This window comes from Simochromis diagramma, unplaced genomic scaffold (assembly GCF_900408965.1).
Source record: "Simochromis diagramma unplaced genomic scaffold, fSimDia1.1 OVJJ01000501.1, whole genome shotgun sequence".
In the NCBI taxonomy this organism is placed as follows: domain Eukaryota; kingdom Metazoa; phylum Chordata; class Actinopteri; order Cichliformes; family Cichlidae; genus Simochromis; species Simochromis diagramma.
The window spans coordinates 4,769,720-4,797,533 of NW_024387320.1; the positions used below are offsets into that span (position 1 = coordinate 4,769,720).

The 27,814-nt window shown below is 39.9% G+C and overlaps 1 protein-coding gene across 3 annotated transcripts; it reads right to left on the minus strand.

Moving 5' to 3' along the window:
• Positions 1–1,534: 1,534 nt before the first annotated feature.
• impg2a (interphotoreceptor matrix proteoglycan 2a) lies at positions 1,535–27,022 on the minus strand. Of its 3 annotated transcripts, XM_040005787.1 has the most exons (22): positions 26,451–27,021; positions 26,120–26,350; positions 24,852–25,018; positions 24,738–24,763; positions 24,592–24,624; positions 23,023–23,069; positions 22,636–22,700; positions 22,393–22,548; positions 21,290–21,348; positions 21,141–21,161; positions 18,355–18,563; positions 16,165–16,208; positions 14,147–14,318; positions 13,059–13,999; positions 12,677–12,964; positions 12,351–12,570; positions 11,371–11,581; positions 9,776–9,964; positions 6,859–7,060; positions 6,296–6,375; positions 5,639–5,702; positions 1,535–4,649 (listed from the first exon to the last, which is right to left on the minus strand). In XM_040005787.1, exons 1-21 carry the CDS (start codon positions 26,527–26,529, stop codon positions 5,660–5,662), a joined length of 3,483 nt encoding a protein of 1,160 aa, XP_039861721.1. In that variant the 5' UTR covers positions 26,530–27,021; the 3' UTR covers positions 1,535–4,649; positions 5,639–5,659. The 3 variants fall into 3 exon arrangements, with proteins under 3 accessions (XP_039861721.1, XP_039861718.1, XP_039861719.1); XM_040005784.1 differs by having other exon boundaries at positions 22,393–22,700; positions 26,451–27,022; XM_040005785.1 differs by lacking the exon at positions 24,592–24,624 and having other exon boundaries at positions 22,393–22,700; positions 26,451–27,022.
• Between the last annotated feature and the right edge of the window lie 792 nt (positions 27,023–27,814).

Below are 27,814 nucleotides of genomic sequence, written 5' to 3' on the forward strand. Positions count from 1 at the left end.
CGCTCATGTTGCCCAGCTATGAATCAATGTCAACCTGATAAACAGTCCAAACTGGAAATGATCAAGATTCATTCAGTGCTCCTTCCCATTTTTATTAATATTTAACACTCTGAGACCAAAAGTAGGCACACCCTCCTGCTTGATTACCATGGTGATTCAGCTTTTCTAATATTAAAATTAAGTGATGTTATTGCTGGCAGCTGGAACACCCACTGACCTCACCAAACCACACCAAATACAATCCAAACCTCTGGAACAATAGCTCATACCAAAAACATAACAAAAAGAGGGCAGCTGCATCCAATTTTCTATGTATGCAGCACATTGACACACTGTTCAGATCTGTATTGTTTCACCACACTAATGGTATGTTTACACAGTGTCCCGGGCTTGTGCATAGGCGTTAAATTACGCAGCCAGATCCTGGATCTGTATATATGTGTATGTCACAGACTGATTACTCATACATACTAATTTAGAAACTGTCATGTAGTAGACAAACCTGCAGTGCTGAGGTTTGTCTGCTCTTCAGATTATGTGGGATAGCCTCATACTCTTCAGGAGAAAGTAAAATTATTAGCGAAATCTTTGTACAAGCAGCAATGGGAGTATTAATATTTAAAGTCTGTTCAGAACTGTACTAATATATTCAAGTTCTATCTCATTTTTCTCACAGTCGAAAGAGACTAAAGTATGGTGTTCAGAATGTCGGAGAATTATTGAGTCTGTTATAGGACTGTTGCTATTTCAGCTGTGTCAACATGCAAGCAGCATTTTTTAAACATACTCCAGACAGACAACATCAAACTCACCTCTCAGTCCTGGCAGATCAACTAATAAAAGCTGGTCTCAGTGCCAGCACACATCATGCAGTCATTCAGCTTCTTCTACATTCCTTCTTCATATCCAACTGGCAAATGCTATTTAAGGCACACAACTTCAGCTGCCTTAGACTGCCTGCCAGCAGTCGCTGCACATATGCAAGCCACTTTGCAACCCACCTCCTCCTTTTGATGTCATGTCTGACACCTGCGAGGTCCGCTGAGCTCAGCATGTTTGGATCTTGCATCAGCTGCTGTTCTGTCTAACGACAGAGCCATGCCACCAAATATAAATGAAAGCAGATATTCACTCACTGCCCACTTGAAAAGGTACGTTTTGCTAGTACTGGGTTGGACCCCCTTTTGCTTTCATAACTACCTTAATTCTTCATAGAATAGATGTAACAGGGTGCTGGAAACAATTTTTCCTTAGTGGTATGATAGCAGTAGATAGATGTGTCAGCCCCACAAGCAGCAGCTTGAACTGCATAGATCCATGCTTTTTGACTCATCAGACCAGCCAACGTCTTCTTTGACCAATTTTGATGAGTTGGTGAAAATCCTTACTTTCCTGTTTTTAGCTGACAGGAGTGATACCAGGCGTGGTCTGCAGCTGTAGCCCATCTGCTTAAAGATTTGATGTGTTTTGATACAGTGATGCTCTTCTGCATACTTGTAACGAGTGGTTATTTGACTTACTGTTACCTTCCAATCAGCTCAAAGCAGTCAGGGCGTTCTTCTCTTACTTCTGAAATGAAAACATTTTCAACCAAAGAACATGTCAGATATGTATTCCCTTTTAGAGCATTCATTGTAAACCCTAAGATGGTTGTGTGGGAAAATCCTAGTAGATCAGCAGTTCCTGGTATGGACCTATGGACCAGACCATCTGACACCATGACAATCTGACAATCATGTCACGTTCAAAGTCACTGAAATCACTTTCCTTCCTGATGTTTGGTTTGAAATTCAGCAGGTCATCTTGACCATCTCTGCTTAGCTAAATGCACTGAATTGCTGCCATGTGACTGGCTGATACACATTTTCATTAACTGCAGCAGTTGAATAGGTGTACCTAACAATGTGGCTGATGAATATAAATAGCAATGTTCTTTTAACAAGATTCCTGCTGACTGAAATGTAATATTTGCTGCTAGGTTTATGCTTAGCAGTTGCCAACATGACATCGTAATTTGCAGACAGTGTGTAAATAATGTCCAGTACCATGGTGGTAAATGGAAATTAAAATTTTAACGTAAATGTGCTTCGTGATTCTTCACACAGGAGTGGATTCTTCATTTTATAATAAAATATTTTATTTTTGTACTTGTTACACCTTATTAGTCCTTTACACAGCTGCACAGCATGATAACACTGTTAACATGGTGTCATCAGTATAAAAAGAAAATGTTGAAACACTGCAAACACACACAATTTACATCCTACAGGACAACTGCTATTTTAATGGCAGGACACTGTATGTGATGATTGGCTTGTTTGTCCAGGTAGCGGATGTTATAAATGGTGGTGGTAAAAACTGTATGCAGACAAAAAAAGCATACATATACAAATTGAAAATAAGTTGCAAAAGGCATGACAATATCATAAGAGTCCGTTCCACCAGTGTTGTTTTTTTCACTTGTGTAGAGCTCTAACAGAAGACCAAAGGATGGGATATGTGTTATGTAAACAAGAAGCTAGGACATTATTTATATCCAACATTATATTATTGTGGCCTCCTATAACAGAATCAGCGGATAAACTGGATGACGATAAAAACTAACTGGGTTGTAGCTATTAGGGTCCTCTAAAAGGACCAAAAGGGTCAAGTCCAACAAATCCAGGGAGGAATGGATGGGAATGCCAAAGAAAGCACTGGGTTTAGTCTGTCAGAAGGTTTCAGATTAAAGAGGAGTATCGTGGCCAGATAAGCAGACAAAGGACAGATCACTTTTTTAAAAAATCGCTGGTAACCGTACAGCTTCTCTCAGCAGAAGACACAGCTTGAGGTCATCTTTCCAAAGAGCATATGTTGTTTATCAGTTCGCTCATCCTAGTTTTTCCTGTTCTTCCAGTTTGCATTGCATTTGACATCTGAAAGCAGACCATTTGGTCAAATCCCTGGGCCGCTTGCCTTGGAGCATTTTTCCACTGAAACGTGTTTTCACTTATTTCTGAGCTGTAGAAGGTTCATGCTCTCTGCCTTTCTTCCCTCACCAGCGTTTTTTTCACTCTTGTCTGCTTTGTCATACACTATAAACAAACACCAAAGTTTGTCATTTATGAAGAGAAACAGAAACAGTCTAACACTTAACAAGTTCGCTGCTTTTGGCCACCTTAAAGGAATAGTTTGATTTTGTCACATACATTGTTCCTGGAGTACGTTTAGAGGAAGATGAATACCTCTTCGATATCTGCACATCCAAACGTACAAAAACTGAATATAAGCAGAAACTTTATTGCCTGGCTCTGTCTGGAGCACCGCTAAAGGCAAATCCACATATAAAGTTTTTCAAGTGGCGAAAACCCTCATTTTATGTTTTTGTTCTTTGACGCACATAGTGAAGCATATTTTTGTACAGACGGCCATAAAGATGTAACAAATCTTCAATATTTATATAACACTATATGTAGAAAAGTACTTGCCCACCTACACATTACATCTGGACGACCTGCTCAGCCAATGAGACCTATGACACGAAGCTCTTGGCGCACAGTTACGGTGCTGATGTTAACAACAGAGGAGGTTTGGAGTTTTTGTTACACCAATTTCAGTTGATTGTAGTGGGAAGAAATTTTATGAAGTGATTTGTTGTACGGTGGCATCATAGCCTCAAAATCAAAGAACTCATTACAAAGACCCATTCTTTCACAAATGCTTGTGAAGGCAGACTGTGTGGCTATTTTTCAGCTATTTCACCTGTCGCAATTGGACTGAAGACAAATGAATTCAAAGATTAATACTGTTCTCTTTACACATAGTTTTAGTTGTGGCCTTTTAGCTTTTTTTCAGGAATGACTGATCAGAATTCCACTGCCAGCTTTCTGGTTTCACTTTGACAAGTAAATTTCCCAAATAAAACTAAAAAAAATCTACATAAAAACACGCTCGTCTTGAGTTTATATGTTAAAGCCAGCCTGACAGACTCTGTCAGAAACTGAGAAGCGTACATCTGAAAATGCTGAACTATCCTTTTAATGTAGGATAATATCCAAATATACATAATTGGTTTATTGGTGTTGCTTTTAAATTGTAAAAGCGAATCATTGCAGACCTACATTTCAAAGAGCATTTAATATTAAAATAGCACCATTTACTAAAAAAGTTGCTTTCTCAATATCTCTCTGAGAATCCCTACTGTAAAGAGAAAAATCTTCCCTACCAGACATCAGTTTAGCTATATACATACAATACATACATATTCACATGTATTTATGTTCTTCCCTTTTAAGAATGGACAGGTAGGCATGATGAAAAGAGCCCATACTAAATAAAAATACTACTTGGTGCAGTTCATCTGTCAAAATTTCAAGTAACAGGATGCGGTCTACTTTTCCTTGCAGGGAAATGTCCGATGAATAAGCAGCAGACGCATCCCCTGATGTCACAACAAGCTCACCCAGTCAAGAGAAGGCACTGAGGGCGGAGGAAGAAGCATCAGCACCTCTGCCCTCGCACAGGCAGAGACGGACGCAGACTTTTTGTGGAGAGACATATGCTGTGAGACAGTCCAGTTTAAACAGTGCAATCCAGGCTCTGAGAATTGTGGCAAAGAAAAGATGACAGTCTTGACGGGGAGCTTGACGTTGAGAAACACAGGTGCGTTTCTGTGAAGGGTGAGAGGAGTGTCAGTATGAAAGTTACAAACAAAACAAAATATACAGTATGGTACACACTCAAAACTATATAGTTACTATATTTTGCCTTTGAATGTATTATCTCTAATGATTGAGCACATGCTCTTGATTCAGCAAAATGAATTTAACATTAAGTTTTAGGAAATGTCTTATTTCTCTGTGATTCATGTGCAATATGCTCTGAGTGCACTAGTGAGCCAGGCTTTAATAGTTTGGAATTGTTGGAAATATGTAAATTTGCTTTTTGGGGACAGATGAAAAGACTGATATCGATCTTATTTCGCCATATAAAATATGAAGCTGAATCCAGCAGCCACTTAACTGCTCCTAGACTAGTAATAGTGCTGTACTCAACCACTCATAAAAACAAAGAAAACAGTCCGATGTTTTACATTTTGTTTTAGTCTGCACTAATTTAAAAAGAATATAAAAAGCATACATTAAAAAATGCTGAACAAGTTGTTGAAAATCATTTAAATCCTGAGTCATTTTAATTTCTTCCACATCTGCAGTGAGCCAGTAACCCATGGGTCATTGAAAATGGAAAAGCAAAATGGAAAAGTATGACGTCATTTATCATTATCTACTTTATCTACTGCACGCTCAGTTTCTTCCCATCTATGGTGCGGTTTACACCAACCTAGGCAATCTGCTCTGGTAATCCATCAATTCGTTTGGAGTATTAAACCCCCCTTGTCATTTACTTGCCCTTTATCTTTTTTATCTTTTGTTTTCCTGCTCTTATGTACAAAATAGATAATAATCAGCTTCCTGAATTCTCGTTATCTAAATTTTCTTTACTGAAAAAGATCAATTACAATAAGTTAAGAATTAACTTCTGGTGCTGTTCTTAAATGTATGAGAAATTACATTTCTTTTCTTACTTGATCACCATTCTTAAGAACTATATCGAGGAGTATTGTTAAAAAAGAACAAGCGTTCAGATTAAGGCAAAATACCTCACTGTTCACAGGACGGCTTCATATCTGTGTAGAGGAGCTCTCTCTCTGGGTATCCAGGACACTGTAGTACATGCAGAGGCATAGAAAAAGCATATATTAACCTTTATTTATGCAAGAAGTGAAACTCTTATTTTTGGGAAAGTCTTGGGCTTGGATGGGCAGGATTACATGGGAGAGAGCACGAGCACACACACTCCACACAGAAGTGCCCAGCTTGGGTTCAAATCCAGGACTCCTTTGCTGTGAGAAAACAGTGCTAATCACTGAGCCACCATGCTGTAACTTTAGATAATATCATTAGATACTTCTGAGGTTGATAAGTTACTTTATTACATTCAACATGGAACTACAATTTCACTCGGCTTGGTTTGGAGGTGATCTATTACCAGATACGGCTTAAAAACAATCAGTACCATGGGGAAACTGCTATCGCCAGGCAAGCTGGCAGTGGAATACATGTCTGCATCTTGTAATGGTTTTAACCTCACTGTATCAGTTCCAGGTCTGGCTGGTGACGATTTAAGAATGATAAATGTGTCCTGTTGGCCTCCTGTATCTCAAACTCGCTTCCCCTTCTCCTCATAGCCTGGTTTGTTTGGCCCGTTTCTTTATCTGATCATAGTCCAAAAAGAGGATAACAAGTGAGCCGCTTACGCTTGGTGCTGCCGTACAAAGTCTGCAAACTGCCGGTCCTTAGCGTAGAGCTCAATGATGCGTATCCTGTCTTGGATTTCCTACAGAAAAACAGGATATATGTCCAGAAGGAACATTACATCACAGGCAGATAAACAGTAAACTCAACAGGCTGCAGCTTAGTGAAAACATGACATCAGAAAAAAGCCACAAAGAATTTTAAGTCAACAAAAGGCAGATGGCGATAAAAACCTGATATTAATTAATTTCATCATAGACAGGTAAAACGTGTAATTAATATGTATTGCTCTTGGTGTGTAACTTCCTCAAATTTCCCAGCTGCACTGCACTCTTTTTTTGTTTTTTGGCCCAAACAGCGACAGCAATTTTCTCACAAAATTCGAGCCAAACAGTCTTCAGAGTGTTGTATAAACTTAAGCCTGGTGTTTTATGTGTACAGAGTAGACAGGGTGACTTGGGAATTACTTCTGCTTACTAATCTAAGAGTTAAAAGAAATAATGAGGTAAAGAAAAGACAACCCTCTCTTCTAATTCAACCACTGGATTGTAGTTCTCTCACGAACCTCCCTAGTCAGTTCGCTGTTCTCATAGATGTGTCGTATCTCCTCGCTGCTGAAGTCAGTGGAGGCCTCAGCGCTGGCACTGCTGTACACAGGAGCTTCAGGGTAGCGGCGGTAGTAGTGACTGTAGCCTGTGGTCGCTTCACTCTCATACATGGGGTTGTACTTGGTCGCCCTCTCTAAAGATGGGAGACTCTCTGCTCGCCTGCAAAATGACACAAACAGTGAAGTCAGTCGCATGGTAGAGAAAGGGTGGGAAACAGAGTCACACATCCAGGAGGAAGAAGTCAGGAAAAGAGCTCCGCGGCCATGAAAAATGTTATTGTACATTTCATCAATAACTTGTGCCCATTAGAAAGTAGTACATGGGAATAAGAAGTTGTAGCACTTATTGATGAGTGGCTATGAGAAATGCAGTCTGTTGTTGACTCACTATAGCAGCCAAGCTCCATAGGGCTATTATAACACGTAAGGCATGGATGAATTTGACAAATGTTGTTTAGCAGAAGCTTTAAATAATGACAAAAACAGATGTGGACCAGATATGAAAATATTGCATGCAATATGCTGCAGTTTTACAAAGGAGAAATGAACCTTGTCTACTCCTCGCTCGCTGAACTAGCACACTCTCTCTAATGAGGGTGTTCTGATTGCTCTGCATAGGATCCAGTGTGTACCAAATTCAAGCGACTGCCTTGACATGTGATAGGGTAAAATGAATTCAACAATAAAGCCTCTCAAAATCAAAATATAATGGAATTAAAACTAATTTATCCATGCTTCATGCGTAATAATAGCATTATAGAGTTCACATAGTGTGGCCAGTAAACAACAGACTAGTTATCTTGAGGCCACGCATTATTAACACACACACACACACATTTTTATTCATCAGCTACACAATGATTTATGTCCTCCGTAACACTGTGGGTCTCAGTAAATAAGATGTTATTGTGGAATAGCCTTTATTAAGCTTAGATAAGCCAGCCTGCTTGTGCCAGAAAGTCAGATTCCAGACTAGTAGAAAGCCTAATGTGTTATGTGTTTAAGGCTTTTCAGCAATAGATCAGCACCATATCTGATCAGTTAATTGGCTGAGGTCAGCACAGTCATTCTCCACAGACAGGTCCGGGATCCATGCCAGACAGATCTTTGTGTGTGTGTGTGTGTGTGTGTGTGTGTGTGTGTGTGTGTGTGTGTGTGTGTGTGTGTGTGTGTGTGTGTGTGTGTGTTTAAAAGACAGAGGAATTCAAGAAAAGAGCAAAGCAGGACACTCCAAACATCCAGGCAACAGGAGACGATGGCTGTACCGCTGTAAGTTTAGAAGGATAAAGAGATGGTACAGTGGAAACTTTGACTGTGGCGACTGGCCTGGGATTTCTCAACTTAGTCTGTCCCCTCAAGAAAATAACCACGCTGACTGCATGGAAGAGGGTTGGTCATCAAACAGACTAAATTTAAGTATTTCTCTTCACTATCAAACAATAAAGTATGGTTTCTTTCCATTTAAGACTGACTGACAAAAGGATTTAGTGTTAATTTTCCTATTTTAATCAAATTTAATATCCGAATAGCGAATAGAACTGCAATACCAAACGCAGCAGTGGAAGACTCGCCTAGCTGACTTCGGCCTGAGGCTCAACACCAACAAGACCGAATACTTAGAGGCTGGCCCCCAGACCGACGGCACGATCAGCGTCGATGGAGAAGATCTGGCGAAAGTACCTCATTTCAAATACCTCAGATCGATGATCAGCAATGACGGCGATATCCTACTAGATGTACGAGCCAGGATCAACGCAGCGTGGATGAAATGGCGCCAAGTCACCGGCGTCCTGTGTGACCGAAGAATGCCCAATCGCCTCAAGTCAAAGATCTACAAGAGTGTAGAGCGCCCCGTCGCCCTCTATGGATCCGAGTGCTGGCCAGCCACCGCAAAGCACGAACAAGCCCTTCACACGATGGAAATGCGGATGCTGCGATGGTGCCTAGGCCTGACACGATGGGACCACGTCATGAACACCGACGTTAGAAAGAGGATGGGAATCGCGCCAATCACAGATAAGATGGAAGAAGCGAGGCTGCGGTGGTACGGACATGTGGTACGGAGCAACGAGAACTCAGTGGTGAGAACAGCACTGCGGCTCAGCCCCCAAGGACGTCGACCTAGAGGCAGACCAAAGCGGAGATGGATGGACCGAATCAAGGACGACGTGAAGAAGATCGAAGCCGATCTGACCGACGCCCTTGACCGACCCAAGTGGAGACGACTTTGCAGAAAAGCGGACCCTGCAACCGAGCGGGAAAAACGCTAGGAGGAAGAAGAAGAATCAAATTTAATATCCATTTAAAGACTGAACCATGAAATAATTGTCAGAAAAAAAAAATTCTGACAGTTTTTTTGAATAAATAAATAATGATTTGCATATATGATTTTTAATTGGTATCACACAAAACTCAGGTATCAAATACGATAGACCAGGCGTTAACATTTTCCACTGTAGCATGCACCATACGCATTAAATACAGCTCCAAATCTTAACTGAAACTCTATTTAAACTGTTAAATGTGGCTTCAGTGGATGAATCTGTAAATGAAAAACTGAAGTTCTGTGAAATATGCACTATATTGATACTCAGGTGTGGAGTGCACTGAAAAGCTGGTTTCTCAGTCGTGAACATGCCCTTGAGCCTTCTGAATGGTTTGCCCACTGTAGAAATCTAAATCCAACAGCTTTACAGAGAGGCAGCGAGATTAAAAGCACAGTCATAATTACTAAAGTCAAACAACATTACAAATATCCTGTAAACTCTTAACTGCAACAGAAATCCCAAATTCTTTCATTATTAAACCATCCCCATGTGCTCTGTGGTGTTGAAATGACTCTTTGTACTAACAGCATTTGACGTGTACTCCTTACCGTATGGGGTCCTCTGACTCATCCTTGTCATATTGATCCCGTAAAGTCCTGGCCAGGAAGAAGATGACTCCAGAGGCCACCAAGAGGAAGCCAGCTACAGAGGCAATCGCTATGCCAACAACCAGCGGCTCGGACACGTACTCCTCGCAATGTTCTCCTCTGTACCACCAGTTCTCCCCGACGCGACACCTGGGGATGACGTTGGAAATTTTTCAAAACCGCGATAACATTTTTTTCCAGTGCTCAAAAAACGAAAAAGACGAGAAGCATTGGAAACAGCAGAAGATGAAAATGCTGCATCCCACATCATGATTCATACATACACGTCATACGTCATGTTGTAACGTCTCTTTCTTTCACTGAATAACAAAAATCTTTAAAAAGTCATCACTGACGACAACAAGTCATTAAATCATTAATACTTTTGGAATAAAGAATCAACAATTCACACCACTCGCTTGGAGCACCACAACACTTTTGTTGGACGGTGTGAGGTAAACAACGATCCAACAGCATCTGGAGCTGCCTGTGTGTTTTACGATGTGGTAGTGGGTGTGAAACAAATGTTAAGCACTCATCTTGGAACAAAGGCCCGTCCTTGTTTGTTCATAATCACTCAAGTTAAGCACACCACATACAAAATCGTGAACATAGCCACCGGACATATTTCTGTCACTGATGTTGGATTGTTCTTGGCACGTCATCTTGTGCACAACTTACACACCACATACAAATTTGCATGTTTGGATATAGATGCATATGCACAGATCTTTAGTCACACAAAACAAAACCTGTGATCATCAGGAATGTCTTGGAAAATATGTAAAAGCATCTAAGGTAGTATAAAATTTAAGAAAGGGTTTGGACCTTATCGCATTAAACTGAAGTCTTGTATCCTGGAGCAGAGAAAATTAATCACCATGTTAATCTTAGCATTACTGTTTTCAAGTATGTACAGGGCAACAACAAAAAAATAATGTCTTCTGGTGTAGATAACTGAATATTAACTGCCAAAGTTTTGAGCCTTTGCAGATTTGCTAAAATCTAATACATTTTATTTTTAGGCACCTTTAAAAACCCTCAAGGACAAATTACATTAGTACAGCAAATTAAAAACATATACACAACACTGATCAAAGTAACAATTGACTAAGACCATGTTACAATGAATGGTATGCATTTCTGAAGAGATGGGTTTTGACACATGATTTAAAAATAGAAAGAGAATTTATGGTGGAAGTGCACACCAAAGTCATGGGGCAGGGCAACGAAAGGCTCTGAGTCACAAAGTCGTCAGATGAGCAGATGGAATAAACAAAAGAGAAGCTGAAGCGGAGTATGGGAGAGGGTAAGGTCAGAAAATAAATCTGGGCTGGTCTAATTATATTTTGTACCCAACAAAGATATAAAACATAATCTTCATTTTATTTACGTATTTATAATTTGTAAGGCCAGCTAGATTTATGGGGAGACCCAGCTAGCACTTGAAAATCTGTTTATGTGATGGAGTACTAGCCTCACAAATCTGCAAACTCAGACACACTATCCAGCACACACTCTCAGATCACTTCCCCTAATCCCCGCCTGTCACCCACCTGCAGATGGCTCCCTGGCCAGGGATGACGTCGCATTTGCCGTCATTGAGACAAAAGTCAGTCTGCAGCTCACAGATACTCTGGCAGGGCAAGCCATCCACGCTGAAATACCCAGCATTGCAGACGCACTCTGCCTCCCCAGACCACTTGTTCACTTTACACTCAGCGTACTCGTTACACGCCTGGAACTTACAGGGATCGGCCTGGTCACCTGTAAAATAAAATAACCTTCTCAAATGTGCATGGTCAAGAGACCTCAGACTACAAATGAACTACAAATTGAAATAGCTAACAACAAACGGTCACGTACTAGTTGGCTTATGTAATCCAGCTGAACCCTGGAGTTAGTTACTATACCGGGATATGTCATTCTACTCACACTAACCGGTTGGTCAGAGTGAACAGTAGATAATGATATGTGTCAACATGGCTGCAGTCCAAGGAAGCCTGATTATCTCATTCCAGCTTATCTGTTTGTGACGCTCAGCTCTGCCACAAGTCACAATAATTCAATTCAGTTCAATTCAATTCAGTTTTATTTACAGAGAGCTAATTTTAAACAGGAAGAAACCTTCAGCTGAAGCAAACTCAGAAAGGGGAAAAAGGGGTTGGCAAGGTTTTGTAGGCTTTTGCGCACTGTACTATACTTTGCCTTAGAATACCTTAGAATACTTTGCAAAGCAATATTCTAAGGTGACAATGAAGTAAGTGTTTAAAATTTATGGAAATAAGCCAATTGCCTTCTTTTCATGAGTTTGTTATACAATGCTAGCATGAAAGCATTTAAAAAGGCTAATTTAGATCCCCAAATACATGCAAGGAAGTAGCTAAAGATAGCTGGTGACAGGTGAGACTTTCTCATAGAACAGTGGTTCTTGGCAACAAGAACAGAAATAGTGATTTCTTTAAGAGACCTTTGACAGGGATCTCAAGAAGAAGTGCTGTCCTTATGACAGCACTGGTTGTCAGTGAGAACATACCTGATTCAACATCCAGTGAATACTTGTCAATGGCCAGGTTCATGGTCTGGTAGGCTGTGTTACAAAAGTCCTCCAAGATTAAGTAGACAGTTGTTGTGACGCCACGAGCCACAGGCTTCCCGAATTTCATCCGGCTGTTGACTACAATGCTCCCATTTCGGAAGTTCAAGATCTCCAGGTTCTCAAAGTGACTGAGGTTGGATTGTAGGTAGGGCACAAGCTAGGGAACAGTTGAAAAATGTGCAGTTTGATGTTACAAGCAAAAGGATTTTACACAGGATTGTGAATAATGAAAATAACAAATACTGCAAGACGCAGGCATTTACCAGCTCAAGGAAGCGTTGCTCCAGAGCCTTGTACTCTGGGGAACTCTTGTTAAAGAGATCCTCTGAGAAGATCATGTTGGTCACCCTCAGACTAAAGAAAACCATTAGTGCTCGTCCAGGGTTTACAGGCATGGCAATACTAGCCTGGTCTGTGCCGTGGCCCACACCTATTGGGAATCCGGTGCTGCCCTCCTCTGTGTGGTTAATCAAACCATAACCATACTGAACCACATTATAACCATGGTCTCCAGTGGTGGTATCGTCCAAGCCATCATCAGTAGTCTGGATCTAGGCGATAAGAAAGTAAAATAATTTGATTATCAGATGCAGACAGCATACATTTTTTGTTCAAAACAAATCTTGTTTGATTCTATTGCTTTACCTCCACCAGTAAAGGCATGTCTGTGTCAGGCTCATCATCAAAATCAGGGTTTACATAAGAGATACGGGTAAAGGGTGACTCCCTCTCTGGAGACAGAGCAGTTGGTTGGGCAGGGCCCAGAGAATCTGTCACTGGTGGTTCAGGAACATCTTTGTTAACCAGTAAGATTTCATCATCTGTAAGATCTTCTCTAGAGATCTCTGGAGTTTCTGGAGGCTCTTCTACTACAACTGGAGCTTCAGACAGAGCCTCTTCATTTCTTTCCTGATCCTGATTTTCTACTGATTCTTCCAAGCCATTCTCTTCAAATACAGGTTCCTCGGGGCTGGCCGACAGCACATTAATGGCTGCATTCTCAGGTTTTGGGGTGTTAGCCTCCTCATTAGCAGGTGGAATATCTGCAGGGTTAGACTCTTCTGATGTCCCCTCAATGGAGTTATCGCCAACAGGAAGAAGACTCATCTTCGTTGGCTCTGGCTGTGATGCTTCACTAGTTATATCTACAGCATCTGGAATTGGTATTTGGGCAGGTAGACCCTTTTCTTCCTTGGTTTCAGTTATGACAGTAAAGATTTCAAGTTCCTCTATAATCTTAACAACATCATCCGGATTCTCCTCTTCCATAGGTACAGCTGTAGGTCCAAATGTCTCTTCCTCAGCTCCAGATGTAACATCTGCATTTATGGTGATTTCTTCTGTTTTCACCTCTTCCTCTGAAGCAGTTTCCCCAAGGGACATTTCCTCCTCTTCTGGAGTGATTGTAGATGGTTCAATTAGCCCCTCCAAAACATCTGGGACTGAACCAGAGGCTTCAATTTCTACTGGGGGTTCAGGCAGTGTGACGCTTCCTGGCAGTTCAGCTGGAAGGTCTTCAGGTGGAGGAGGTTCTACAGAGAAAATCTGCACAGTATCCTCCAGCAACAAACCCTCCTTCTCAATCCCTGAAAAAACAAAGATAAGAAGAAACTCACTCTCTATTATAGAAGATATCTGACTTAAAGAACTAATGAAAAAGGTAGTCTTGTATAGCTGGAATGCTATGTGGAAAAATAAAGCATCATATGTAAAGTTGCCCAAATAACACTTACCGGCAGCTTCAGGTATACGGAAGGTCGGAACAAGAGCAGGAGATGCAACTTCACTCTCCTCTAGAACAATAACATTATTTTCTATTGTTGCCACTGTGTTGGTTTCTGAAGATTCACTTTTGATGTCCTCTTCCAGGGTCAGGACCTCTGGCGGCTTATCAACAGCACTGATCTGCATCACAAACAGGAGCTCTGATTGGCCAGTCACCAGAGACAGAGATTTTTAATCTTATCCCCAAACACCCTTTTTACTTTGGTGACAGTGGGAAGGAAAAACTCCCTTTCAACAGGAAGACACCTAGATATATCATGAAAGTTAATTACAGTAAATGCCTGACTTAATGCAAAGCCAGACACATCAGGAGGATTATGTGTGAGCCATGGCAGAGAATGGAGTGATTGCTTAATGCCAACTTTAAGGACACTGCTGGTATGTTAGCCAAGCTTTGTTGTGAAATACTGCTTAATCATCTTTTATTAGAACCACATCTAGTGTTGAGGTAAACACTGTGTGTATAATTAAAGACTGAACAAAGTTAGTTGAGAGTTAGTTGATGGTGTTGCGGTGTTTAACACTGTTGCCTCACATCAAGAAAGTCCTGGGTTTGAATCCATTCTGGGGCTTTTCTATGTGGGTTTTCTCTGTGTCTGTGTGGGTTCTCTCCAGGTACTCTGGCTTAGGTTACATGGTGATTGTAAACCAACCTTAGGTGTGAACGTGAAAGTAAGTGGTTGTCTGTCATTCTGTGTTAGCCCTGCAACAGATTGACGGCCTGTGCTGTGACAGGTAAGACAAGCTCAAGCCCTCTTGCAACTCTGAATTGAGTAACAGGAAGAAAGTGGATAGTTGGAGCTTTCAATATGTATTCTAATGAATGTGTCTTTGCGTTGCATATACTTGTTAACCAAGAGGAAATGTTGGTGCCTGGTTAAATCACGTTACTTTGGTGAAGTGTGTGATGATTGAAGACTGCACAGCTGAAACTTGAGCTACCTTACAATAATGATTGTACCATATATATATATATATATATATATATATATATATATATATATATATATATATATATGTCTGTACATCTATGTGTCCTATCACCTCCTTATAGGTTGGCATATCTCAATGAAAATTTGCACAGACATAGTCACAGCTATCATCAATATATTTTTTTAGAGAATTACATACAGTTTTTGTGAGTTTTTGAGTGCGTGTGTGTGTGTGTACTCTTTCTATTAGCTGCTGCTAAACCACCCAAGTCTTTCTGAATAACTGCAGAGTTTTTATTTCAAGATCTGTATCAATCTATATTTCATATAGATATATAATTATATGTTCTTGTTCCTGTGCTTTCACATTAAGTCTTAGTGGTCCAAGTCTTAGTTTTGCTCATGGACCTTGTGTTTTTGTAGTGCATTAAGCTAATTCCCTAATTCCTTTTTATAGTTAAAGAATTTCTACTATACTACTTTTGCTATTGTATCTATTTAGTTTGATGGCTTATCATAAGATTCATATTTCTCATAACAACCAAATGAAATCTTTATTTAAACCGTTCCAACTTCAAATCAGGGTAGAAACTCTCCAACCTCATACCATGTGTCAAATTATCAGGCTATGCTGAAAACGTGACCAAAGCAAACCGAACTGTGATTATCATTAAAAGCACACTCAAACACAAGAGAGCACGAACAGAGACATACTTTAGATGGTATTGCTTGTCTAGATAAATTCTCATGTGCAGTCTCTGTTGACTCATGGCGCTGTGGTGCACTGCAGTCTCTGCCCAAGAATAGCAGTGGATTATTACAGCAAGAACCAAACTAATCCTCAAAGCTTCACTTCATCCTTGCTAGTGAGCTCATCCCCTACCTGCGCTGGTGTAGTCTGGATAACATCTCAAGGCAGTTACGGGTCTTCACCACGGTGTCTTTTAACAAAAGCGATGTACAAATTCCAAGCAGCTGGATCGCCTGGAGAGAGATTGTTTTCATGATAGCTGTGGAGGTAACTTGTTACTCACCATGGCTCCGTCTTCAGTGTTGATAGAGTGAGGAATCTCAGACACTATGGAACCACAGAAGAAACAAACATTAACAAAAACTGACATACAACACACAAACGTGCCAAATAGCCTAAATATTTCTGCCTGCCGGCGTATTCAAAATTCTGTTAACTGTTAGTGTTTCAGCACAGACTGCCTGCTTTTTGACGGCGTCACCTCCAGGGGTAAATATCTACAAATCAGTGCTAAAATCTGGAATAAATATCAGCCAGTGTGGTCCAAGGCTATTATTGCATCACCACCAAGGCAAAAAAAACAAAGCCAAAGCTGTGTCTTTAAGTCCCCAAGCCACATGTGTCAGCCATATGAGAATGTTTAGCCATCATTTTAGATGTCACAGCCTATAACTAATATGGAAATGAGAGGGCATCCATCTTTAAAAGTGCTTGCCTTTGCAGTAAACTAATGACCTGCAGTCTTTAAAAACCCGAGGCTGAAGAAATCTCACAGGAGATTTCTTTAATTATATGTTAACGTATAATTAAATGACCAAAGTAAAAGGTAGGTAGGATATTGACTGCCTGAGTTTTTAGGTGGCATATTTAAAAAAAAAAAAAAAAAAAATCATTGTATAAAGGTGTGTGTGAATGGGATGAGGTCACAGGTGAGGCAACGTCTGTTTGGCTAAAGACAAAGATTTCTCCATTGCAGTGTCGCCAACATTTAGACATGTTGACTACTCAGTAGTAGTTACTGCAATATTACCATCTGCAACTTTGTTTTCACTTTGTGAGTCTGTTTGCATCTCTATGTTGAGATCATTTGGGGAAAATGAACAGCTCAAAACACTTACTGCAGCAGAAACTATCACAAAGCTGGCTGCACAGCTGGATCAACTCCTTTGCAAGACGGACTGTAGTTATATATGTACTCATGGATTGGAAAGAGACATTAAAGACAGACGCAAGGGATTCAAACAGCCTATTATTGAAATACGGTATGTATTGTTTTGTTTTGTTTTGTTTTTAATCAGACCTGACCTGTGATTCTGTATATGCAGTTTTTATATCCCACTGTAGTCTCACAGGACTGGCTTATAGTTTCAGTTGGACCAACCAAAGTTTGTGACCCAGTTTTGCGCTGTTGTCACATCTTGGCAAAGTCTACAGACAACATAAAGAATTGCAAAAGTACTCAAACAGTCTTTGAGATAGTTCTTGCCACAGAAGGTGTCTCCAGGAGCATATCTTTCTTGGATAACACATTCACAGACACTCAAGGTTAAAATAATCCCCGCTTCAGTCTCTCAAAACTCAGACATCTGCATAAATATGTAGAATCTGTAGGCAAGGGACAGGATTTGGGGGGATACGTAAAGTAGTGTGAATGCTATTGATCAATATCTATGATACACTTTAGAGGAAAGCAGGTAAACAGTCCATGTGGAGAACAAAACAGCAATGACATTAATGCAAACCCACTGATTAACAATGACTGTATGTGTGTATTCTCTTATTGTATTTTCAGCACCATGGTGCACTGTGGGCAATGTTATTATCACATATCGACACTTCAAAAAAACATAAGGAATAAAATAAACCATATCTTTGCTTTGAATATGCCTGCTTCCAGTCTGACCATCTTTAAAGGAGAGCAATGCTAAGTAGGTGAAGTCAATTTTTAAGAGTTCCCTGTGAGATCCAAAATATGTATGCCCAAAAAAAGAAAGGATTACAGTAAAGCCTAAAAATCTAAAGCTCAGATTTCAAACATCCTTTCTGCTGAGTTCTCCTTTGCTGACCATTTAATGACGAGGATTTAACTGACACACTGAATAAATACACAGTTCCTATAACTGATGACTGTTATTTGTCCATTAAAAATGGCCCAGTTGTGGGACTGAAACTTGTCTCTGTCCATTTGACAGAAAGAGAGTCAAATAAAAAACAGATGAGACTATTAAAAGCCTGGAATGTTTTCTCAAGTGGCGAACGGTGTGTTTTAATATCAGTGCAATGTCAACAGCGTCTCTATTTGACATGACACATGTAGGTTTGCCCTGCGATGCACGCACCACCTTTTCCAGTGCATTCCCAGTGACTCCACTGCCATGCTGGCAAAATAAATCTCTGCAGTATAGTGGAAATATGAGCGTATCAGTTTAAGGAATATCTTTAGGAAGACTGGCAGTAATGCACATCATCTTACCACTCTCCAGCTTTTTGTCATCTAGGTCTTCAATGAAAATTTTGTTGTCCTCACTGATGGTGAGGACCACAGTGGGGTGCTCCTTGAACTCCCGATAGGAGTTCTCCACTTGGTTCGACTGTAGGGTCAGGTAGTTCAGTTGTTCAGCGGTCACTCCTGCTCCATTCACCACCACTGTGACGGCATAGTCCACCACCAAACCACCAAACCTGCTGACACAAGTATGCTGTTGTTATATTATATCCAGTTCATATAGTGATCCAGGTTAGGCCTAGGGAAAATTTTTATATAATTTTCCTATATTTTGGGTAACTGCACTCTCATATTGTACTTATGTTATGCTAATTATGATTTAATTCTTCACTATAAATATATTACGTTATTGATAATCCCCACCTCTAATCTCTCTCCTTTAAAGCTCCCATTACCGCTCCACTACAGCAGCAAGTTTAAATATTTAATTTAAAATAAGCAGAGAGGGTTTCTCATGCGTTTTCATGACGCATGATATCCCATTCAATAGTTTACATTTATCCTTTGCACACAATTACACTAAAGGTATTAGAGGGAAAGAGGAAGAAAATTGTTCAGGCATTAGCTTGATTTAATGATAAACCTTTTTTTAAAAATTGTAGAACGCTAACATATGACTGATGAATCGTGTGATTTATTCTTGCTTGGAACGCAGGAGTGTGACTGTATAGCGCTAAAGGAGCCGAGTCAGCAGAATGATCAATATCATCATAATAAACATGGAAACCTCACAAGAGATTCCAGAGCCTGGAAAAAGCCATCTATCAGGCTTCATTTGACTACTGGGAGCCCTCCATGTCCATGCTGACCTAGTTTGTTGGGTTACTGGCAGAAGGCTGAGCACGTGCTGACCCAAAGTCAGCCCCATTTAGAAGGAGATCCAGTTCACAAAAGGGCAGTCAGGCAGCGCTCTGCTCCTGCTGTGCCTTGTAATTTGGAGTTAGAAGTTGCATGCAAGGTTGATTACAGCAATAAATTCATTTCTTACTCACCTATTTAATGTATAGCCATAATTTCATGAATAAATAATATTCAGAGTACAGTTACCAAAAAAACGAATGACTGCTTCTAACTATTATTATTATAACTATGTTTATTCAGGTATTGAATGTGAGCAAACATACAAGGTATATAAACGTTGATTTCATTGCACCTCAACAACAAACTTTGTACCCTACAACATTTATCAGGCCTTTTGTATTTACAATTTTCTACACAGATTCATACATTGAATAATAAATGAATACTTCAAACAGACGACATGTGTTGTTTTCTCTTGTTTTCCAGAGGTTGTGAGAAACACATTACTCTCAAATCTTACTGTTAAATATGAAGCCCTGACCAGTTAGCGTAGCTTAGCTGTAAACAGCAGGGAAGACTGTTTTTATACAACCCCTTTGCAAAAAATGTTTTGGCGCTGCGTAAAATGTAAATTAAAAACAGAATGCAATGATTTGCGGATTTCATAAACACAAATTCACCGCTGTGTAAACAATCTTTAAAATGCCTGTGAACTGAGATCATGTCCACGTATGGCTTCTTTTGTGGATGGCAGAGCTTTAACCTGCATTTGTGGATGGTGCTGAGGAAATGTTCTGGAAACGTTCCCGAGCTCTTGCATTAATTTCCATGAAAGAAATGGGCTATTTTCATGCAGTGGCATTTAAGGGCCTGAAGATCAGGAGTTTCCAATACAGATTTTTGGCCTTGTCCCTTGTGCACTGCCAGTCTTTTTATCTTTTGGTGGTATTATTCCATCAAATTCAAAATTATTTAATATTTGTCATGAAATAGCCTCACTTTAAGTATTTGATATGTCTCCTGTGTTCTGCCATGACTTAAATATGGATTTATGAAATTTAGAAATGTTAGCGATTTGTGTCCCAACCCTTTACACAGCATCATAAATGTTGTGGAATTGGGTTTATATGTCCAACGATAAAATACCAGCACACCTAAAGCTCAATAATCAGTGCATAATAGCCAATGTGTTTATTCTGCACACACAAAAAAAAATGTCTAACAAAGTTGCATTTTATGAAAAGTTATATCAAAGCTTCTAGGCGCTGCTGGATTTAACGATTCCTGGAAGTTCCTCGTTCCAGTCAACGATCCAGCACAGCATATTGCAAACTAAATTCTTAAACTATCATTTATCCCCTTCTGCTTTTGTTCAGCTCAAACAACCCAGTTCAGTTTATCTTTCCAAATAGCCATTTCCCTCTGTTTCCAATTTTTGTTAAGCTAAACTAACATGGTGCTGGCTGAAGCTTTTGTACCAGTCCCACATAAGCATGAGACCTCTCATCTAAATCCCTATGAGGGAACGTACAAGCAGATTGTTTGACCCTGCATTCTGTTTGTTGTCCATTCACTTGCCTTTTGTAATTCCCTTATTTTTCTCCATTTCACCACACAAACAGGTTATTTTTGCCGATAACTCCACTCATTTCCATCCTTCCAGGTAAAGCTCAGATTATCGTCTCTATACAGGAGCACCTGCTCACTTGGTTCGACCCACCCTGATCCCACTTAACAGGTGAGTGACTGCGCTAAGTCCATTAACACAGGCAACTAGTGACACAGCTTAACACGTGCCCACGCTCACAGGTAAACACAGCGTGAGATGAAGCTGGGGTCACACACATACACAGCTCTAGTTAAGGTTGATAGGGATCTGTGGGCTTAAACACAACACAGGATGGGGAGAGCTATTCAAGGTCGAAGTACCAGAGCGACTACTGATGACTCACCCCTCTGCGTCATCTTGCGGTCTGTGTGAAACAAGCGAGATCTGTTAAACTTCTGCCGAGAGCTCAAATCACGATACAAGTATTACAAAAAGAGGCAGCTTTAAAAGGCCATTTGTTTTGACAGCCATAATCATTGGAGAGAAGCTGACCTGAAGTCAGTTACAGACACACTTTTAAATCCAGGAAGCCCCTCCAGAGCGTCTTCTATCTGCAAAGACAAAGTTGACCAGGCATCAGAGTGGAAACCGCAGTTAATTTGTTTCTTATTTCGAGTGGTTTACAATGAACTTGCTTGCCAAAGTAAATCTCGTTTATTGTTCCAAAAGGACTCGTTTCGTTCAAAGTACTCGAAATGTCGTCCCTGGATTATTTTCCTTAAAAGACAAACTGCTCATAGAAAACAGCTTGTAGTGGTTTTCAAGGCCTTGCTTCACCACACTAACATGAAAAAAGAAATAGATATAGTCGTGTCGTCCTGCAGACTCACTGACCCAGTTTATTAAATCTTCCAGAGATGAAGAAGTATGCGTACAGGTCTCCAGGGTCTTTCGTCTGCTGACTTCTCCTCCACTTCCTGTTTCTTTACACTCATTTACCATCAGTCCCTATCTTACCCTCCACTCCACTTTTCTTCTTTATCTCTTCAAGGCACGCAAACTTGCTTGTATGCATGATGTTTCCTGCTATAGACTACGGTATGTCAAGGTGTGTGCAGATGTTAGCTGTCCAGGAAATACCCGCAGAGAATAAAAGCAGCTCAGAAATCAAAAGAAAAAAATACTGAAAGCATTCATCAAATGCAAAACACATACACGTGTGTGCACAAAAAAATGCACCAAATTGTCTGTTTAATGTTTTCATTTGCAAGGTTTTGTGCATCCGCTGCCAGGGAAAAGGCCTGTAGGCATGTTTACTGAATCTTCCAAGTACCTGTAAAACCACTGGATACCTGTGCAGCGGCGTGCATGTGCGGAAGTTTATGTATTCCCAAGACATGAGTCATGAAGCTGGATTTTCAGCACATTATTATTTCACCCTAACCAACTGTGTATCATAAAGTCAGTGTGTTTTGAGCCCTTGCCTAACAGTTTGAGTTTAACTACTGCTGTCATTAAAGTGCGAGTTATTAAAACTAACAATGCATCAATCACAGATCATAAACCAGTAGATATAGAGAGTCCAGGCCAGCGCCAAGGCTCAGATGGGAGATATAAAGGGAAACAGACACGAGGAGCCAGAGCTAGAGGCAAACCTTTTCAGCGAGTTGTCTGCTGAGTGTTTGGTACTGGAGGCTGGCCGGATCAGCAAGGCTCTCGTTGTACATTTCTCCTGACAAGAGGATGCTTAGCTCCACAACCTGCTCCAGCGGAGCAGGAGTAGGCGGTTGTACGGTTATATCATTGTAAAGCTGAGTAGTGAGAAAGAGATAAAGACGCACTTTAGTTAAGGGCAAATGATCAATCCCAGTCTGCAAGCAATCTGTGTTTACACTCACAGGACTCTCCTCTACTCCTGGTGAAATGGCAGGGGAATCCTCCTCCTTGTTTTCAGCTGTGTCTTCTAGGTGGTTAAGTTCATATGCAAAAGAAAAAGGGATTGTCGGTTTATTTGAGGTGGATGTCAGCTTAAACGTTTGGCAAGTGCCACGATTAGTGATAGTTATATGGATTAGACTGTCCTTACCCTGACTTCCTGCTAAATCTAAGGGTCAGCTGACCTAAAGCCAAGTTCACATACCGAGCACTTAAAGATGCACACTCCAAAATACAAAACTGCACACTAGACAAGGGCCAGACACAAAAACAGCAAATCTATATCAGGGTGGTTAAATAAAAGGGGGATTTTTGCTACAGATGTCAGTATAATCAGGTAAAACACTGACCTAGCTCAGGAGCTTCAACGGATTCTGGTATGTCTGGTGTTGGAGTGCTGTGAAACACAGGAGGATCATGTTAGCGACGCCAATACAACGTTACACAATTATGATATAATAAAAAGGCAATAAGCACAACTATTAATGGCTTATGCACTGCATGTAGGGTCGGAATAAGAAGTTAATGGAAGCAAATCCAGTTTCCCAGTGTCTGAAAATTATTAAAGGTTAGATTTTTGTCTATTAATTTAGTTTGCTAAAAAAAAAGATTAAAAAAAGAAAGTATAGCCAGAGAGGCAAAGACTGAGATCCAAGCAAGTCAGAAGCAGTCAAGCTATTTGTAATTGTTTATTTAAATTAGATAAACTGTTGCACCATTGGCTAACAGGACTCAACCATATCGATATATAATCACTACACTAAAAAAATAAATAAAAAAAATATTTCTTAACTTCCTTTCAACTAATTTAATTACTTGTATATTTTGTATGCAATTTTGTTACAGAAGTACAGAGTAAAATGTTAAATTTATGGAATCTTGTCAAATGAAATGTACTGGATTGGCATAAATTTAGAGCATCTGAATAAATAAACCCTTTGATTTTATATATTTCACATGAATTTGACTTTGTGTTTATTGGGGGGTAAAAAAAATATTTTTTAAGTGTGCTGTTCAAATGAGCTGTAAAAGATAATAATTATATTATTCTGGGGGGAAAAAAAACATGTGTTTCATGTGTTTACCAAATACCTTCAAACATTTGGTGAAATCGATGCTGTTTACACAACTGTGAATGTTACTGCAGACACATTGTTTGGCATTTCTGGGCACGATGGGGAACATGTGATATCCAAATCATGTGAATGTTGCTAACATTTGATTGAGGACTAGGGGAGATGCATGTATTACGAGGTCCTAACTTTCAAAACCAAATTTTGTACCAACTCAAACTCACTAACCAAGAAAAGGTAAACATGTTCCACGTTCAGTAATTTCAGGTTGATTTCTCAAAGCCTTCAGCAGATACTTCAACGATTTTTTTTTTTTAATTCCCAAGATAATCCTGAGTCAGTTTTAGGACGGCTGGTTTAGTGGTTTCTGTTTAAAGCGTCAAAAAAAAAATTTTATGAACATGGTGAAACAAAATGTTTTTTTTAATAAAAATCTCATATTCTTTAAACATCAGACAGCAAAGATGTAGCTGGAGTACGAAAAAATAAAATGATGGAAGACAGCTGACTTCAGGCCAAGCCATTTTACAGAACACTGCAAAGACAAACTGGAGTTTCAGAGTCTGAGTCAAACTTCATGTTTCCACATGACATGAATAATAAAAAACGATGAGAATTATAACAGGTACGGTTGTATTTCAACAGCTTCTTTGCTTGGACCCCTGTTAATATTATCATTTAAAGAGGGAACTCAAACAGACAGTGAGCATAAAGACACATACCCAAATCTATGACACATAAATGAAAAAAAAAAGAAGCCAAAACAAATAAATGTGAAAAATCATGTTTGATAAGTGATGAGTGGGAATATGAACAGGTAAGGTTGAAGAGCTTTGACAACCTTACCTGCACATATGTTGCCAGGACCTGGTGGGCTCACTACAGATAGTGGTAAAAATGACACATTTACAAAACACAGACTTAATAATGAGATCATGAACGTATCATTAAAAGGTCACTTTGGGGAAAACAAAGCAGAGAGTTTCTTTTACCTCTTCAAACTGGGCAGCGACATTCTCTGGAAGTGGAAAACAGTTTCATGAGCCAGCTCCAGAGAAAATCATGTTTTGTACTAATCGCATATCATTTTATTGTTATTTAGTTACCTTTTTAGCCAGAGTCTGATGCTCCTCTGACGTACTAAAGTAGCTGCCAATATCCCGTGCAGAGACTATGCCCTCCTGACATCGACTCATCCAGCTTTGGTACTCTTCTTGCTCTGGGAGGCGGTCCCAGAAGATCTTAAATGCCTCCCATATGGTCTCCTGGCAAACTGGTTAGACCAGAGAAAGACAGCACCCTCTTAAAAAATAAATCTGGAGAACTTTCTTTCATAGTAATGTTTTCCAAGTTATTTTTATTGGGGTGAAACTTGAACCCTAACTTAAATGTATGCTTGTTTGACAAGGAAACCACGACACACGTTCATTAGCTGAGAAATAAGATCATATTTTATGAGTTTGACTCATTTACAATCTTGATATCATTAGTTAGAGTTTTTGGGGGCCCAAGCTAAATCATGAATCTATCCATTTCCACGTTGATGTCGTGATATAACTCTCATGAGTCAGCCTACTGGGCGCTGATCCAAAATCAGTGCACAGACATATGCTCCAATCTTCTTCTCTAATTAACAGTGTCCACAAGGCTGCAGTGATCACTTCCGAATCCATATCTAACTTGCATAACAAACCTGCCCATGCACACATATAAGAAAGAGCTAAATGTCTGTTTTTACTGTAACTTTTGCCTTTTTAGAAAAAATCTTTTTTTTGTTGTTGTTTGTGTAATATTTGTATTTTTTGTCTGCGTGAATTGCTAATTTCATGAACTATTCCAAGCAAAGTACTTTAAAGCAGCATTACCTATTAATATTCAACTTGGCTGTCAAATTGCATTGTGGGTTATTGGTAGATAATATAAAAATATATAATGCAGTGCTAAATTGTGCAATAATCCTTTAAAAGCACACCAGAACTCGTCTGCAGGGCTGGTAAGACGCAGTGTAGGTAACAACGGCTTCTTTTAATGGAGACCTGATGTTGTGTAGATGCTACCAGTGTGCGTGGTGTAATGTTATTTCAGTAAATGGGCCCAATAAGTGGAGCAATCTGTTTTGATACAAATCTAATGAAGTCTAATTGAGTCTGATGGATCTTATTGCGTAAACACAGCAAAGGTTAACTCTCTCGTCCACTGGAGAATTAAATCTTTTCACACTGTAGACACGCAAAGGGGAAGATACAGAGGGGGCAATCTCTCAAAATCAGTTTGTTTGTTCTTTTTGGTGCCATCTTCACACCTTGGTGTGACAGTGACAATGAAACTCCATTTACAATATTCATTTTTAACACCGATTCACACTGGGTCTTACCTCTGAGATTAAAGTAGCTCAGATGGTTTGCAATGACTTGCTCGGCGGTCTCTTGCGCGCACAGTTTGACTCCACTTGGAAAAAGGATGTTCCTTTTCTGTCGAGAGATAACCGCGTGGCTCTCACGCGATGGCTTCACCTCAGATATGTGAGTGATGCGTGGAAACACCGCAGGCTCCTGAGTATAAGGCAGATCAAGGTATCCCATAGAGGAACCTTCCATCATTGCATCTGGGGTGCACAACAACAACAAAGTTTAAAATATAGAGTTTGTGTGTGCATTTAGGTAAGTAGTGAACGCTTGATTTTTAAGTCAACTAATGCCACGTACCTGTCTTTAGGTCCAGAAATATGACCATTAAACCAAACACAGCAGGGTAGAAAACACATTTCCACGAGAGGATGCTCATGTTAAATCCGTGATTGTGCTTAGATCCGTGGCCTTGGGAAAGGATCAAGGAGATACGTGTTTCGTCTCAAGTCACGCAACAGCAGTAGGACAAACTGAGTACGAGTTTGCATATTTCAGAATTCTCCAAAGAAGACCCCAAAGAATAAGAGAAGCCCAATCACAAACCATTTGCTGACACAGTCACACTGTGGGCTCGCGCTTTCCTCTGTGCCCGGGGAGAGGTGTTTCCCATGGTGCTGAGAGGACAGCTCCTGGCTCAGGTAGATAGGCAGATGGCACTTGAGAGAGAGGAGGATTTTTTAATGCTCTCTAATCCTGTTTACAGTAAGTCTTTTAGGAGAGCTCACCAAGAAGTTACTGGAGCAACACTGGGAGGGGAGGGTACTTAGTGTGGAGGAAACGTGGTCAGAGAGGAGGTAACAATGGCTACATAAAGGCCAAAGAGCAGCCACATGTACTCTATGTATGTAGAGGAATGTGAGTTGGCCATTAAGGTCATTTTGGGAGAAAAAAAAAAAAGAGTCCCTTTAACTGGCACTCACCCAGTTAAATGTGCACTCAGACTCATGAGCTGAGGAGATGACCTTTAGCCACTTGCTATTTCGATGGGGTTTAAACGGTTTTCAAACTGGAAATCTGCTTCTTCTTACCTTTGAGTAGACCAACTTTTTGTAGCATTTACAAAGAGTGTTTGAACACACATTTGGAGGTTGAAATTAAAATAATATGATCCTTAAGCAAAAGTAAGTAAATAAATATATTGTTAATTATTGTGATATTTAAAACGTGGGTCATGTAATCTCTCATATAATCTTAGATTTGCCTAAAAATGTGAAATTTTAGCTTCATATACCAAAATGCTTTGGTATATCTGAGGCATCATCAAAACAAACAAGCAAACAAAAAATGAATAATAAACAATAATCTTTAAAAAACTCACATTGCTAAGGACATTTAGTGATACTTTCTGGGACGCAGGTAAATCTTAGAATAATTTGAAAAAAAAAAAAAACACATGAAATTCTTAGTCACAAACTAAGAACATACTGGATTGAGAAAATATGAGAAGCTGTACAGCAGATAGTTTAACTCAAACAGAACAGAATGTTGGAGTTTCCAGAATTTTATATCACAATTCCTAGGTGACGTCTTTCTTAACACTTTCAGAAAACCTCTCTGAAGATTTTCAGAGTTTTCAGTTTGAAAACTCTTACGTTGCCTTGTTGGGTGACAACAATATCCCATCACGGTCAAAGGAGCTTGCAAAGAAAAGCGGCTGGACT

Bases quoted from the DNA above. Each gene is read 5' to 3' on its own strand.
- impg2a (XM_040005784.1), bottom strand. From the start codon at position 26,529: ATGAGCATCCTCTCGTGGAAATGTGTTTTCTACCCTGCTGTGTTTGGT. The intron at 22,701-23,022 runs GTCAGTGTTTTA...TTAACCACCTAG, and splicing joins CGTTGAAGCTCCTGAGCTAG to AAGACACAGCTGAAAACAAG. The intron at 16,209-18,354 runs GTAAGATGATGT...GTGGTTCCATAG, and splicing joins TGACAAAAAGCTGGAGAGTG to TGTCTGAGATTCCTCACTCT.